Here is a 16,435-nt window from a genome sequence, read left to right as displayed (position 1 = left end):
CAAAGACATGCAGGTTAGGTTGATTGGCCATGCTACATTCTCCCTTGGTGTCAGGGGGATTAGCGGGGTAAATATGTGGGGTTATGGGAATAGGGCTTGGGTGGGATTGCTGTCAATGCAGGCTCGATGGGCTGAATGGCCTCCTTCTGCACTGCAGGGATTCTATGATTCTTCTATGATATTGTACTTGCCATTATCAATGTGCCACCCATTGGGGACCTCTATATCCTTGAACATCTCCACACCAATTTGAATGGCATAGCCACAGGGATCATCTGGGCAAAGATTGCAGGAAGTATTCCTCTCCCTGCATTCCCAATCCTGCTTTTGTTGGCTCTGAATCAAGTAGCAAACCGCACTGTAACCGTTCAACGATCCGCACACATGAACTGGGTTTAACATTACCCTCCCAGCAAAGAGGGAGCATCGTCAAGGAAGCTCATGTCCTTATGTATATTACGACTGAAAGGCAGGTTCTGGAAGTTGTTCTTTATCCCTTGCTCACCTCCAGGGCTTTCGTTGATGCTGGTGGTCTCTGCAGCTCCAAAGAAAACATGCCAATGCTGTAAGCTAGATTGTGGAGCTCCTGCCTCTCGCTCAGGACAATGAGTAAGAAGGCAGCTTTCGCCAGGGTATTGGTGGCAATTAGCGTTTGCTTGTGAGTCGAAACTTTGTTCTTCTTGCCCTGAAAGAGAGAAATACATTTACACGTGGCCATCCCATCAGCAGAACTCAACATGAGAATTCCGAGTATCAGGGGAGAAAAAATTATTCATTTGAAAGCACGATTTAGGAGGGGTAGGCCACTCGGTCCCTCAAGCCTGTTCCACCATCAATAACATCAGGTTAATCTGATTGTAACCTTCACATTTCCACCTCGCCTTAATAACCTTTCATCTCCGCGATTAGTTAAGAATCTACCCTGCTCTGCCTTAAAAATATTATCTGCTTCCACCACCATTTGAGGAAGAGAGATCCAAGGACTTACCCCTCTCAGAGAGAAACAAAACTAGCCAACGAAAGACTACAGGCCAACAAAAGACTACAGGCCAACAAAAGACTACAGGCCAACAAAAGACTACAGGCCAACAAAAGACTACAGGCCAACAAAAGACTACAGGCCAACAAAAGACTACAGGCCAACAAAAGAGGCGTCAACACAAGAACAGAATGTTGATGGAATTGGATTTCACTAGTTTGCTGCATGCTATAGCAGGACATCATTCTTCAGTACTCACGCTATCAGAGTTAAAATGGGCAGAATTATGCAGCCATTCAGTTCATCATGCACTCTGAAACAACTTTCCCATCAGTTCATTTCCCCAGGGCCCTGCATACTTTCCTTTTTTAAGTATTTATTCAATTCCCGCTTGAAATTTACCACAGGTCGTTCAGGCAGCGCCTTTCAGATCGTCAGAACCCACCGCGTTAAAAATAATTCTGTTCGCCCCCCACTTTTGGTTTGTTGTCAATTACCTTAAATGTTTGCAATGTAAAAGCAAAACAGCAACTCAAAGTTCACGTCATGCCATTTAAGATGTATTACTAGAATCACGGCGGATCGGAGCTACTATCACACACAGTTTTCCAGTGTGTTCAAACTGAGAAACATCCAACAGTCCAATTAGATTACAGATTTGGTCTTTCCCACAGTTTGAGCACCCTCACAGCATTTCAAGTGGTACAAGGCAGGATTACAATGTGGGCGTCACTGCATCCATCTCTCGCAACAGTAATAGAATTGATTTAAGGTGATGAATTAAAAGCATCACCAAAGGTGTTTCCCACATCAAAGCATCATCATAGGACCCCTACCGGCCTATTGAGTCTGCACTGATTCTCTGAGAGAGAGCACACTACCTAGGCCCACACCCCTGCCCTGCCCCCGGAAGCCCACACATTAATCATGGCCGATCCACCTAACCTATCTTTGGACTGTGGGAGGAAACCCACCAGACAAGGCCAACAAAAGGCTACAGGCCAACAAAAGGCTACAGGCCAACAAAACAGGCGTCAACACAAGAACAGTCACCCTGGCGCTGTGAGACAGCTGTGCTAACCACTTCAGCAACATCTCTCTCTTTGCAGCGATGTTCTGTACTTCCACAACTCTCAAGTCCCCTTCTCAACACACATCAGTCCAGGGGAAAAACAAAATAATCCAATTCATTGGACAGCAAGTTAATTTCTTTCTATGTGGAGACAGAGTTACGTCGATTCCAGGTCTATGCCAGCCCTTATGTTTCACATGAGCGTCCTTTCACCACTCTTTATCGCACTCTGCACACCAGCCATTTCTTTCTCCCTCATGTTGATCCAGATTCCCATTTCCACGACTCTTTTATAGTTGCCACCATAGAAAGCATTCTTTCTGGTTGTATCACAGCTTGGTATGGCCCCTGCTCTGCCCAAGACCACAAGAAACGATAAAAGGTTGTGAATGTAGCCCAATCCATCACGCAAACCAGCCTCCCATCCATTGACTCTGTCTACACTGCCCGCAGCCTCGGAAAAGCAGCCAGCATAATTAAGGACCCCACACACCCCGGACATTCTCTCTTCCACCTTCTTCCGTCGGGAAAAAGATACAAAAGTCTGAGGTCACGTACCAACCGACTCAAGAACAGCTTCTTCCCTGCTGCTGTCAGACTTTTGAATGGGCCTACCTTGCATTAAGTTGACCTTTCTCTACACCCTAGCTATGACTGTAGCACTACATTCTGCACTCTCTCCTTTCCCTTCTCTATGAACGGTATGCTTTGTCTGCATAGCTCGCAAGAAACAATACTTTTGACTATATGTTAATACATGTGACAATGATAAATCAAATCAAAATTAAATGCCTCTGTGATATTTGCCTCTATGTGATAGCGAGTTCCACATCCTCACCACTCCCTGGGGTAAAGAAATTTACTATTATTGAATAGTGAATTCACAATTGAATCTATTTATTTCTATCTTTTCTTTCTAGTCTGGTTTTAGATTGTCCCACATTTTTTCTACATCTACTCAACCAAACCAGTTCACAGGTGGAGATGCCTGAGTCAGGTCCGGCTGATTTATTGCGCTGTCTACCTGTCTGGCAACACCATGATTGTCATCTTTGCGTTGGCCTCATCCCTTCCCCCGTCTCTGCAGAATCTTCCAACCCTACAAATCCATCAAGAATTCTGCAACTCCCCAATTCTCACCTCATCCTCCGCCATTTTCATTACATCACAGCTGGAGGCTGTGCCTTCAGCTGCCCGGGTCCTTGGCTCTGGAATTCTTTTCCCAAACCTCTCCAATTCTCACTCCTTCTTGAAGCCACTCCTCAAACCCTACCTCTTTGACCAGGCTTCCCGTCCCTTCTCCCTCTCGGTGTCAAACATGTCTTTTAACACCCGTGCAGAGAGCTTTGGGATGTTAAAGATGTTATTATAGAGCTTCACAGCTCAAGAAGAAGCCCTTCGGTCCATCATGTCTGCACTGGCCATCAAGCATCAAGGGCGGCACGGTGGCACAGCGGTTAGCATGGTGCTGCCTCACAGCGCCAGGGACCCGGGTTCGATTCCCACCTTGGGTCACTGTCTGTGTGGAGTCTGCACGTTCTCCCTGTGTCTGCATGGGTTTCCTCCGGATGCTCCAGTTTCTTCCCACAGTCAGAAAGACGTGCTGGTTAGGGCACATTGGCCGTGCTAAATTCTCTCAGTGTATCCGAACAGGCGCCGGAGTGTGGCGACTAGGGGATTTTCACAGTAACTTCATTGCAGTGTTAATGTAAGCCGTACTTGCGACGCGAATAAATAAACTTTAAAACATTTTCCAGCACTTGATCCGTAGCCTTGTATGCTGTGGCATTCCAGTTGCTCATCGAAATGTTTCTTAGAACTTGTGAGGGTTCCCGCCTCTGCTACCCTTTCAGGCAGCTCCAGATTCCCATCACCCTCTGGGTGAAAACGGTCTTCCTCAAACCCCCTACCAGAATGCAAGTGGTCTTTAAGAGAGTTGGAGGCGTGGATCCGCAATCATTAAAAGCTCAGAAGGTAGCGTGTTCACAGAACTGACCTTCTTTCCAATAATTCAGGAAAAATGAGTACGGACACCGACTGGAATCAAACATGAACGCAATTTTATAGTTTTTTTTACCTTCGTCTGAGGTTGTTCCACCTTCAAATCCGGAGGATTGGCCAAGAGATCTTTGGCGAGGTCAATCGCAAGTCGACAGGCTTCGTTGTTGTAGCCGTGGGCATAAAGTGCCTCAGCACAGGCAAACAAAACCTAGAGAAAACGGAGCCCAGTTATACCCACAATAGGGAACCAAGAACCAGATGAAACCTGCCACTAGAAGCAGAGATATCCCTACTTCCTACTTTTTTTCATCATGGGATTTATTTTTTCATGTGTTGTGGGCACTAGTAAGATCCAATATTTGTTGCCCATTCCTAGTTGCCCTTGAACTGTGTGGTTTGTTTGGCTGTTAGAGTTGCGATGGCTAGTGGTATCATCGCTGAACTATTAATCCAGAAACTCAGCTAATGGGGACCCGGGTTCGAATCCCGCCATGGCAGATGGTGGAATTTGAATTCAAAAATATCTGGAATTAGGAATCTACTGATGACCATGAAACCATTGTTGATTGTTGGAGAAACCCATCTGGGTCACTAATGCCCTTTAGGGAAGGAAATCTGCCGTCCTTACCTGGTCTGGCCTACATGTGACTCCAGAGCCACAGCAATGTGTTTGATTCTCAACTGCCCTCAGGCAACTAGGGATGGGCAATAAATGCTGGCCAGCGACGCCCGTGTCCCACGAATGAATAAAAAAAAGTTAGTATGGGGTTGAGACTAACAAAAGTTACCTAATGCCTGAGAATTTCACACTTATGGGTGACACGGTGGCACAGTGGTTAGCACTGCTGCCTCACAGCTTCAGGAATCTGGGTTCGATTCTCGGCTTGGGTCACTGTCTGTGCATAGTTTGCATGTTTTCCCGTGTCTGCGTGGGTTTCCTCCGGGTGCTCCGGTTTCCTCCCACACTCCAAAGATGTGTGGGTTAGGTGCATTGGCCATGCTAAATTGCACCTTAGTGTCCCGGGATGCATAGGTTAGAGGGATTAGTGGGGTAAATATGCGGGGTCACGGGGATAGGGCCGAGGGGAGATTGTTGTTGGTGCAGACTCAATGGGCCGAATAGCCTCCTTCTGGACTGTACGGATTCTATGATTCTGTGAGCATTTCAGAGGGCAGTTAAAAGTCAACCACATTGCTGTGGCTCTGGAGTCACATGTAGGCCAGACCTGGTAAGGATGGCAGATTTCCTTCCCGAAAGGGACATTAGCGAACCAGATGGGTTTTTGTGACAATGGTTTCCAGATTTTTACTGAATTTACATTTCACCATCTGCCGTGGCGGGATTCAAACCCAGGTCCCCAGGGCATTATCCTGCATCTCTAGACTAATAGCCCGGTGACAAGAACACTACGCCACCACCGCCCCACTTACAAAGGATGGAAGCTTTCACCCTGCCTGTGTGGACTCATTTGGAATCCAGCTCCAGAGGTGATGAGGATCATTCCCGCTTCTCCCAGAATTGATTATTCAAGCATCCCAACACCTGAGCTTCACCCACATTGGGAATTACTGCAAGCGAGATGCAGGAGCAATATTCTTGATTCACTTTCGAGGGTATCGCCTGGGTACTAGTACTCACTTGTTTCATGCCCTCCAACCCAGGTTACTGGTCTAAGACTGCATCCCAAATGTGACAAAAAAACCCCGTGAGTATTGAATGGAAAGCCTATAATTGCTGGAAATCTGAAATAAAAACAGATATTTCTAGAAACATGGGGTAGGTCAGTCAAACTCTGAACTCTTTCACACGTAAACAGAAATCTGTCTTTTGTTCTCAAGGTTGTTACATAGAATCCTACAGTGCAGAAGGAGGTCATTTGGCCCATTGAGACAGCACCGACCACAATCCCACCCAGGCCCCATCCCCATAACCCCATGCATTTACCCTAGCTAGTCCCCCTGACACTAAGGGGCAATTTAGCATGGCCAATGCACCTAACCCGCACATCTTTGGACTGTGGGAGGAAACCAGAGCACCCGGAGGAAACCCATGCAGACACGGGGAGAACGTGCAGACTCCGCACAGACAGTGACCCAAGCTAGGAATCAAACCCGGGACCCTGGCGCTGTGAGGCAGCAGTGCTAACCACCATGCCGCCCTAGCAGCCAGTGGTTACCTGACTGAAAAGCCTTCCTAAGTGTTTTCAGGATATGCTTTACTTTGGTTCCATCCTACCTGCCTCTGGAGTGACACTGGGCTGCATTCTTAAACCACTGCAGTCTATACGAGAAACTCACCTCCAACGGAGTAACCTCCCTGACTCACGCTGGCAAAGGATGAGGGAGAATAACAGTGTGGAGATTGGAGTGCGTGTGGGCCAGATTGAAGTGGAGTGGCAGGTTCAGTTCCCTGAAGGACATTCATGAACAAGTTGAGGCTTTTGTTTTTTTAAAAAAAAGAGAACAACATTCGGGGGAAATTTCTGTTCTGATCCAGTTCTTGTTTCATGAGTTTGCCATGATCTCAGGGCAGCTAATTCTCTGCCGTAATCATGACATAACCATTCATAATCAGTGACTAGTGATCTGCCTCGGGGATCAGTGTTGGGACTGCAATTGTTTACGATTTACATAGATGATTTGGAGTTGGGGACCAAGTGTAGTGTGTCAAAATTCACAGATGACACTAAGATGGGTGGAAGAGCAAAGTGTGCAGAGGACGCTGAAAGTCTGCAAAGGGATATAGATAGTCTAAGTGAGTGGGCGAGGATCTGGCAGATGGAGTACAATGTTGGTAAATGTGAGGTCATCCATTTTGGTCGGAATAACAGCAAAATGGACTATTATTTAAATGGTAAAAAATTGCAGCATGCTACTGTGCAGAGGGACCTGGGTGTCCTTGTGCAGGAATCTCAAAGAGTTGGTTTGCAGGTGCAGCAGGTAATTAAGAAGGCAAATAGAATTTTGTCCTTCATTGCTAGAGGGATGGAGTTTAAAACAGCAAGATTATGTGCAGCTGTATAAGGTGCTGGTGAGGCCACACCTGGAGTACTGTGTACAGTTTTGGTCTCCTTACTTGAGAAGGGATATACTGGCATTGGGGGGGGTGCGGAGGAGATTCACTAGGTTGATTCCGGAGTTGAGAGGGTTGGCTTATGAGGAGAGACTGAGTAAACTGGGGCTATACTCATTGGAATTCAGAAGAATGAGGAGAGATCTTATAGAAACATATAAGATTATGAAGGGAATAGATAAGATAGAAGCAGGGAAGTTGTTTCCACTGGCGGGTGAAACTAGAACTAGGGGGCATGGCCTCAAAATAAGGGAGAGTAGATTTAGGACTGAGCTGAGGAGGAACTTCTTCACACAAGGGTTGTGAATCTCTGGAATTCTCTGCCCAGTGAAGCAGTTGAGGCTACCACATTGAATGTTTTTAAGGCAAGAAAAGATGGATTTTGAACAATAAAGGAATTAAGGGTTATGGTGAGCGGGCGGGTAAGTGGAGCTGAGTCCACGAAAAGATCAGCCATGATCTTATTGAATGGCGGAGCAGGCTCGAGGGGCCAGATGGCCTACTCCTGCTCATAGTTCTTATGTTCTCATGTTCTCGCAAAAGTTAAAGATTTATTTTATCATGTAAATAAAGTGTTTACCTCCATCCGACTCTCCTGCTCAAGCGGTTTTAAACCGGCAAAGATGTCCTGTTCCTCTTCGTTGCCGCCATCATGTTTTTCTTCTTCTTTAGCCACTTCCTGTGGATTAAGGTAATAGACTTGGTAGTCATCCTCTCCCGTCACAGAGCTCTCGGCCACTTCCGGGCCAAGTGTTTTCGACAGGGAGTCCGTCTCCGCCAGAGCTTCCTGCTCGCCGTTGCTCATTTCCTCAGCCGGTTCGCCAGCCTGCCCTTTTGCCGCGGCGCCGTTCGCTTCAGGGTCAAAGCTCTCGACAAAGAAGCCTTCGCTCTCGTCCGGGTACAAGCCCTTGTAGCTATTGGCCGGGCCGTCGTCAAAGTCAAAGGTGTTGCAAGCTTCGGCGCCGAGGGCCAGATTGCCGTCGTCCAGGCCGAGCTCCGCCAGGTCGGGCTCCAGTGAGCTGTCCTCGCTGCTGGTCCTCCTGTTCCCTGAATGTTTGCCGGCGGAGCCTTTCCCCTGAGGTAGTTTAGATTTGGTTGCGCTCGGCTTGTAGACGGGCTTGTCGGCGTCTGTCGGCGCCCGGCTCAGGCTGGACCGGGAGGCGTCGGAGGTAGCTTTCCTTTTGGCCGCGCTCTCTTTGGGCCGGACGGCCATTTCTGGCGGGCTCCTGCCTTTGCCGACGGACGCCAGCTTCGCCCCGGCGGCCTCGGGCCCGTGGGTCTTTGGCGGCGCCGTGCCGCTGGCCTCGCAGGCCGGATCGGCGCTCGGCGCCTCCCCGCAGGCCTTGCTGCTCTTGTGCTGCATGGCCTTGGCCCAGCAGAAGCTGCTCTTCTTCTCGCTGCTGTTGTAGGTGATGCCTGGGATGGGGAAGGCCTCCTCCCAGCTAAAGTAGCAGGCCTCCACCGCGGGCTTGAAGCCCTGGAAGAGCTTGTCCAGCGACTTGCGATGCTGGCCTCTCTTCACAATTTCAATCACCTTCAGGTGCCACTGCCTGAGCTGCGAACAAAGCTCTTTCCTCCTGCAACGCCAAGAAAAAACGTTCAGTCAGCGTGACAACATGAAGCAAATGTCGCCCAGCGCAAAGAAAGCTCTGCTACATCCGGGGAGGATGCGCTAGAATGATCCAGTTCACTTTTTCTTTCGTGATTTGAACAACGGATTACGAATTTTAAATGGACGCGTCAGGATTCTCCAACCTCGCCTGCGTTTGGGATTCTCCAGTCCCGCTGCAGTGATTTGGCCGAGTGGCAAATTCTCCATTCTCGCCGGCAGCGATGCGAGACCGGAGAATTCCGGCCTACGTTTGGATTTAAACAGCCCCAATCAATTCAACATTTGGAGTCTCCAACTTGGCATTGATGACTTTGCATCGATACAATGGCCTGCCTCAAACTTGGAGCATCAGGACTGGGTGACTCCCTTTCCCTTGCAACCACCTCCCCACACAGCCATGGAAGCCAGGGCAAAGTAGCCTGCACAAACAGCATCCTTTCCATCACCTTCAATACTCAGTCCCTCCGTCACCAGTGCAGAGTAGCAGCAGTGCATGCCATATAGAATCCCTACAGTGCAGAAGGAGGCCATTTGGCCCATCGAGACTGCACCGACCTCAATCCCCCCTCGGCCCTATTCCCATAACCTTATGCATTTATCCTGCTATTCCCCCTGACACTAAGGGTCAATTTTGCACGGACAATCCACCTAACCCGCACATCTTTGGACTGAGAGGGGAAACCGGAGCACCCGGAGGAAACCCACGCAGACACGAGGAGAATGTGCAAACTCCACACAGACAGTGACCCAAGCTGTGAATCGAACCCGGGTCCCAGGCGCTGTGAGGCAGCAGTGCTAACCACTGTGCCACCCGTATCTCTAGCTGTTCAAAATGGAAACCGTTCCAGAATTTAAAGCAAGTCCTTTCATACTCCAGATTCTTTGGTACAATGGTGATCACACTTCGTGAAGTGCCTTGGGGTAAACCGGGGTTCATGGAAGGTGTCATATCAATGGAAATCTTTTTATTCAGACCCTAGAGATTTCTAGGACATCATGTCCCTGCTCGCTCTCTCCAATATTTTCAAACGGCAATGTCTATTATCCTTCTTTATTGGCGCAAACCCACTCCATTGGCTATGACACAGATAGCAAATAAACAAAACTCACAACCTTGCAATTTTAAACTCCACACGCAACATACCCGAAGAGTTTGAGCTAACCAATCTCTTCAGTTGTGTTTGGGTCCCGCACTAGGGGAAAGTAGGGATTATCTCGGCTTCTCCACGGTAAGAGCAGCATAGAATTACCTGTGAGGACTCATGGTGGGGTCCAGCACTGCCAGTCTCCAGAGGGCCACCATCTCGTCACACATGCTGGCACATGCATGAGCTGCCACTTCCGACTGACCGTTACTGCGGCCTGTGTGACCACTGGCGCTGCTGTGTGACGCAGAGGTCCGAACGCTGTACCACCATCCAATTATCTAATGGGATTGGAACAAAAATCGTCAGCTGAGCATAGAGGAATTTCAGTTTGCCGTAGACATTGGATTTGAGCATTCCACGGCTGCTAGGCTCTTAAATACCCATGGCTTTAACCTTACAGTTCAGAATCATAGAATCCCTACAGTACAGGAAGTCCGCCATTCGGCCCATCGAGTCTGTACCAACCACAATCCCACCCAGGCCCCATCACTGTAACCCCACACATTTACCCTGCCAATCCCCTCGACACTAGGGTCAATTTAGCACGGCCAGTCAACCTAACCCACACATCTTATTAGTGTCACAAGTAGGCTTACATTCACACTGCAATGAAGTTACTGCGAAAATCCCCTGGTCGCCACACTCCGGTGCCGGTTCGGGCACAGTGAGGGAGAATTTAGCACGGCCAATGCACCTAACCAGCACGTCTTTGGAGTGTGGGTGGAAACTGGAGCACCCGGAGGAAACCCGCGCAGACACGGGGAGAAAACGTGCAACGTCCATACAGACCTGAGGCTGGAATTGAACCTGGGTCCCTGGCGCTGTGAGGCAGCAGTGCTAACCATTATGTCACCATGCTGCCTCCCCCCCCCCACCAACTCTGTCCCTGCTCCAATTTCCATTGCAAAGTGAACGCCCGGGTGTGACCTTCCCTGAAGCCCTCACCGACAGCAGGTAACTGGCACACATTTCCCAGATGGAAACCAAGGACAGCTGGAGGAATGGTGTTCACAGGAACCGAATGCCCCCACAGCCTTACCTGCTCGTAGGTCAAACACTGGTCGGTGAGGATTTCGAGGAGGGGAGCCGCGTTGCTGTCACGGCGTTTGAACATCTCGCGGACGATAGATAAAAGGTTCCAGATGCCCTCAGGCTCTCGCCCGCGAAGGGGCCGTAGGAGGCAAGCCCACTCTGCAGCGGCCGGTGGTTCCGTTGACGATAAGTACAAAGAGTTAACATCACTGTAGGGAGAGCAAAAACCGGACAGAGTGGTGAAGAAGGCATTCGGCATGCTTGGTTTCATCGGTCAGAACATTGAATACAGGAGTTGGGACGTCTTGTTGAAGTTGTACAAGACATTGGTAAGGCCACATTTGGAATACTGTGTGCAGTTCTGGTCACCTTATTATAGAAAGGATATTATTAAACTAGAAAGGGTGCAGAAAAGATTTACTAGGATGCTACCAGGACTTGATGGTTTGAGTTATAAGGAGAGGCTGGATAGACTGGGACTTTTTTCCCTGGAGCATAGGAGGCTGAGGGGTGACCTTATAGAGGTCTATAAAATAATGAGGGGCACAGATCAGCTACATAGTCAATATCTTTTCCCAAAGGTAGGGGAGTCTAAAACTAGAGGGCATAGGTTTAAGGTGAAAGGGGAGAGATACAAAAGTGTCCAGAGGGACAATTTTTTCACACAGAGGGTGGTGAGTGACTGGAACAAGCTGCCAGAGGTAGTAGTAGAGGCGGGTACAATTTTATCTTTTAAAAAGCATTTAGATAGTTACGTGGGTACGATGGGTATAGAGGGATATGGGCCAAATGCGGGCAATTGGGATTAGTTTAGGGATTTAGGGGGGGATAAGGGGGGGGGGGAGAAGGGGGGGAGGGGGGGAGAAGGGGGGGGAGGGGGGAGAAGGGGGGGAAGGGGGGAGAAGGGGGGAGGGAGGGGGAAGGGGGGAGAAGGGGGGAGGGAGGGGGGAGGGGGGAGAAGGGGGGGAGGGGGGAGGGGGGAGAAGGGGGGGAGGGGGGGAGGGGGGAGAAGGGGGGAGAAGGGGGGGAGAAGGGGGGAGGGGGAAGAAGGGGGGGAGGGGGGGAGAAGGGGGGAGGGGGGGAGGGAGGGGAGGAGGGGCGGGGGAGAAGGGGGGGGAGAAGTTCTCAAGTGCTATTGAGAAAAGTTGGGTTCCATTAGATTAGGTTCATCTGCCACACAGCTGAATATTAGATTGGATTAAATTAAGATTAAATTAGAGTGAGTCTTAGAATTGAGATGGATACATTAGCAGAAATAAATAAATAGAGATTGGAGAAAACTGATAGCTTCAGTTTCATTTTTTTAAATTAAACTGTGCTCAAAGGTATATTTCAGCAGCAAAGCAATAGTACAACCAAAGGTCCATCTTAATGTTTTATTGCCGGAATATTAACACTGTACATGAACTGAGAAGGTACTAACTGTACAGATCAGGTAAACTGGCAATCCTCGGGCATGGCAGCAGGGTGTAGCTCCTTGGCTAAAGGGTCAGTCTGTCTTAGCGGAGTGTTAACCTTGCAACCAGAAGATATGAAGGGGATAGGTCCTGGGTAAGATGCTCTGTCACAGACTCATTAGTCTGTGGAATTCCCTTCCACACAGAAAGCAGTGGAGGCTGGCTCACTGAACCTATTCAAGGCAGAGTTAAGACACAATTCTTTTGACAAGGGATTCCAGCGTTATGGGGGACAAGACAAGAAAATGGAGTCACAGCCACAAAGAGATCAGCCCCGACCTCAACGAATGCCAGAACAGGCTTGAGGGGCTGAATGGCCTACTCCCCCGTTCCTTGTGCTCCTAGAATCAGACAGCGCAGGAACAGGCCCTTCGGCCCACTATGTCGATGCTGAACAGAGGCATCGGATCACAAAGCGCAGACATAAAGGGTTTGACTTCAATCACCTCCACCGCCCCCCCCCCCCCCCCGCTCCAGGTGGCAGCAGTTTCAGTCATCGACCAGGCCTCCCCCAGTAAAGCCGGGGTCAGAACACTATTTAACATGAAAAATCCGCATCCTGATACACCATGTATCACGGGTGGCACAGTGGGTTAGCACTGCTGCCTCACAGCGCAAGGGACACGGGTTCAATTCCGGCCTCAGGTCACTGTCTGTGTGGAGTTTGCATGTTCTTCCCGTGTCTGCGTGGGTTTCCTCCGGGTGCTCCGGTTTCCTCCCATAGTTGTGTAGGTTAGGTGGATTGGCCATGCTAAATTGCCCCTGAGTGAGCCAAGATGAATAGGTGAGGGCGCTTAGTGGGACGGCCTGTCAGAGAGTCGGTGCAGGCTCGATGGGCTGAATGGCCTCCTTCTGCACTGTAAGGATTCTATCATTCTTGACGGCGTGAACCATATTGCTGTTAAAAGCCCAGGAGGTGGGCGGAGTGTTGTGGACGGTCACAGGACTTCGCTTTGCACATAATTAGCTGCCATACCTGCCCCATAATTCACTGCAAAGTGCTCGAGTCATCCTTAAGACAGCTCACTGAAACACAAACCTTTCACTAACTGATTCTGCTCCAACAGGGAAACACCATCACAAGGGTTCAAATTAACACTCGGGCATCACGATTAGTGTAAATTTTGGTGGACCCCCCAATTTGTTGATTGGTACAAATAAATCCTGGAAATCTGTGCAATCTCTCTGATGAATTCTCTTTTAGCAGCGAGACACAGACTTGGATTTCTATAGAATTTGTCATTGCCTCAGGTCATCCCAAAGCACTTTACAGTCAATGAGGTACCTTTGGAAGTGTTTTAAGTTTAAAGTTTAAGTTTATATTTATTTGTGGGACATGGGCGTCGCTGGCTGGGCCAGCATTTATTGCCCATCCCTAGTTGCCCGAGGGCAGTTGAGAGTCAGCCACATTGCTGTGGCTCTGGAGTCACATGTAGGCCAGACCAGGTAAGGATGGCAGATTTCCTTCCCCAAAGGACATTAGTGACCCAGATTGGGTTTTTCCGACAATCGACATCAGTAGATTCTTAATTCCAGATTTTTTAAAAAAATTGAATTCAAATTCTACCATCTGCTGTGGCGGGATTCGAACTATGGTCCACAGAACATTAGCTGAATTTCTGAATAGTCTAGCGATAATACCACTAGGCCAGTGCCTTCCGAGTCTACTTGTGACACTAATAACGTATATTTATTAGTGTGATAAGTATGCTTACATTAACACCGCAATGAAGTTACTGTGAAAATCCCCTAGTCGCCACACTCTGGCACCTGTTCGGGTACACTGAGGGAGAATTTAGCACAGCCAATGCACCTAACCAGCACGTCTTTCGGACTGTGGGAGGGACACCGGAGCACCCGGAGGAAACTCATGCAGACACGGGGAGAACGTGCAGACTACGCACAGACAGTGACCAAAGCCGTGAATCGAACCCGGGTCCCTGGCGCTGTGAGGCAGCAGTGCTAACCACTGTGCCACCGTGCCGCCCTGGTGTAATCCTGGTTGTGATGCAGAAAATGTGACAGCCACCTTAAACACAGTAAGCTCCCACAAACAGCGGACCAGAAAATCTGTTGTTTTTTTGCGTGTGTGATGTCGATGGAAGGATAAATGTTGGCTCGGACACCGGGGAGGATCCCTCCTGGCCTTCTTCAAAGCAGTACGGCAAATGCTTTGCAAAGAGAGCAGAAAAGGCCTGGGTTTAATGTCTCATCTGAAAGCAACGCTGTACTGAGGGCACACTGGAGTGTCAGCTTCGATTATTGATCCTCTTGGAGGAGGTGGTGGTGGTGGTGGTGGTGGTGGTGGGGGGGGGGGGGGGGGGGGGAAGAGTGGGGGTACCTGAACCCACGACTGCCTGACCCAGAGACGCGAATGCTACCCACTGGGCCGCAGCTGACACCGAGGGAACAAATATGACCTACAGGAAAGCCGATGGAAGAAGGGATTAAGGAAAAAGGATTACCTGAACACGACAGGCGAGGGGCCACAGAACTTGTGGAGGGTTTTCTTGATGTTGTCACTAAGTGTGGATTCATCAAGGTACCAGGTGCTCTGGTCTGAAGCAGATGGTCCCGCGGTGGGATCTGTCAATAGCAATCAACTTTTTCAAATGAACTTAAGGTTTCCCACAGATAAAAGCTGGCAACAGAGTTCGACAATTAAAAAACAAATACCTGTTCGGCCAACAGTACAAGATGTTACGTTACAGTACTTGCAGCACATTCGGCCCTTCGGGTCTGTGCTAGTTTCAACAAATGACATCTCACCCCATCACCAAATCCTTCTATTCCTTTCACCCTCATGACTTAACCGCCCCTTAAATGCCTCTCCGCCGCAACTCCTCACAATGGTCAGCATTCAGGTAAAGAACTGCCCCGTGTGCCGGGCTGCGTAATACCCGAGTGCTGAAACACTGATGTCGGGGTGTCTGCTCCAGACTAACCTGCCTGACCTCCACCTGTGCAAAGAACACTGGGAACGGCGGCGATAAATTTCACTAGAAATGTATGAGGTGTGATCAGCACCAGGGAGTTTGTTGGGGTGAAAATCTACTGCAGTATTTTGCAAACTCGCACATCAGTCAGAGCGATCTTGGTGGTTATAGATCCCGGTTTCAAAAGAAGGAAGTTGGATTGACTGAGTCATTCTTGTATTTGGTTTGGCAAAGTTCTCCATTTAGGTTGTTGTCTGTGGGATACATAACGTTGTGTTATGTGACGGTACAACTCTCAGACACGTGAGATCGTGCGAGAAGATAAAAACGAAGGGGATTAAAACCGCCAAAAAAATAGAACTTCACTTAAAACTTGGAGTGGCACAATGGTTAGCATTGCTGCCTCACAGTGCCAGGGATCCGGGTTCAATCCCAGCCTTGGGTGACTGTCCGTGTGGAGTCTGCACGTTCTCCCCGTCTCTGCGTGGGTTTCCTCCGGCTGCTCCGGTTTCCTCCCACACTCCAAAGGTGTGCCGTTTACGTGCATTGACCATGCTAAATTGCCCCTTAATGTCCCAAGATGTGTAGGTTAGGGGGATTAGTGGGGTAAATCTGTGGGGTTACGGGGATAGGGCAGGGGGGTTGGGTCTGAGTATGATGGGGATGAGAATCATATCAGCCATGATTGAATGGTGGAGCAGACTCGATGGGCCGAATGGCCTAATTCTGCTCCGATATCTTATGGTCTAAGATGCTCTGCCCGGGAGTTGGTGCAAACCCGATGGGCCAAGTGGCCTCCTTCCGCACTGTAGGGATTCTATGATTTTCTTTTTCCAGTGAAAGCTTCAATGGAGGGTCTATAACCTGCAGGAGAACTTTCTTGGCTCATGAAGGTTTATACATTGCAATTCTACAATTTCCCAACCTTGCTCCCTACTCGTTGCTGCAATTTAAGATGGTAAAACCCCAGCCAGTGTTCCAATCCAGCGTAGCAATGAGAACATTTAATACGGTACAGGAATTACTGCAAGCAAGACAGTATTAGATTACGGTCACTCATCTACAGAGTCTAAATTGTGGATATCATCTTAATTACTTGCAAGGTGTGGACAAAAGCTCCCTTTG

At 49.1% G+C, this 16,435-nt stretch overlaps 1 protein-coding gene across 2 annotated transcripts in view; it reads right to left on the bottom strand.

The window, feature by feature from the left end:
- zswim8 (zinc finger, SWIM-type containing 8) overlaps positions 1-16,435 on the bottom strand; it is a 201,096-nt gene that overhangs the window by 56,227 nt on the left and 128,434 nt on the right. For both annotated transcript variants that reach the window (XM_078199386.1, XM_078199387.1), the window contains exons 8-13: positions 14,840-14,960; positions 10,925-11,126; positions 9,988-10,163; positions 7,706-8,702; positions 4,129-4,260; positions 506-685 (exon numbers count right to left, since the gene is read on the bottom strand). In XM_078199386.1, coding sequence (XP_078055512.1) covers positions 506-685; positions 4,129-4,260; positions 7,706-8,702; positions 9,988-10,163; positions 10,925-11,126; positions 14,840-14,960 — 1,808 coding nt within the window. The remainder of the gene's footprint in view (positions 1-505; positions 686-4,128; positions 4,261-7,705; positions 8,703-9,987; positions 10,164-10,924; positions 11,127-14,839; positions 14,961-16,435) is intronic.

This window comes from Mustelus asterias, chromosome 28 (genome assembly GCF_964213995.1).
Source record: "Mustelus asterias chromosome 28, sMusAst1.hap1.1, whole genome shotgun sequence".
Classification (NCBI taxonomy): Eukaryota; Metazoa; Chordata; class Chondrichthyes; order Carcharhiniformes; family Triakidae; genus Mustelus; species Mustelus asterias.
This window is presented reverse-complemented; position numbering and strand designations above follow the sequence as displayed.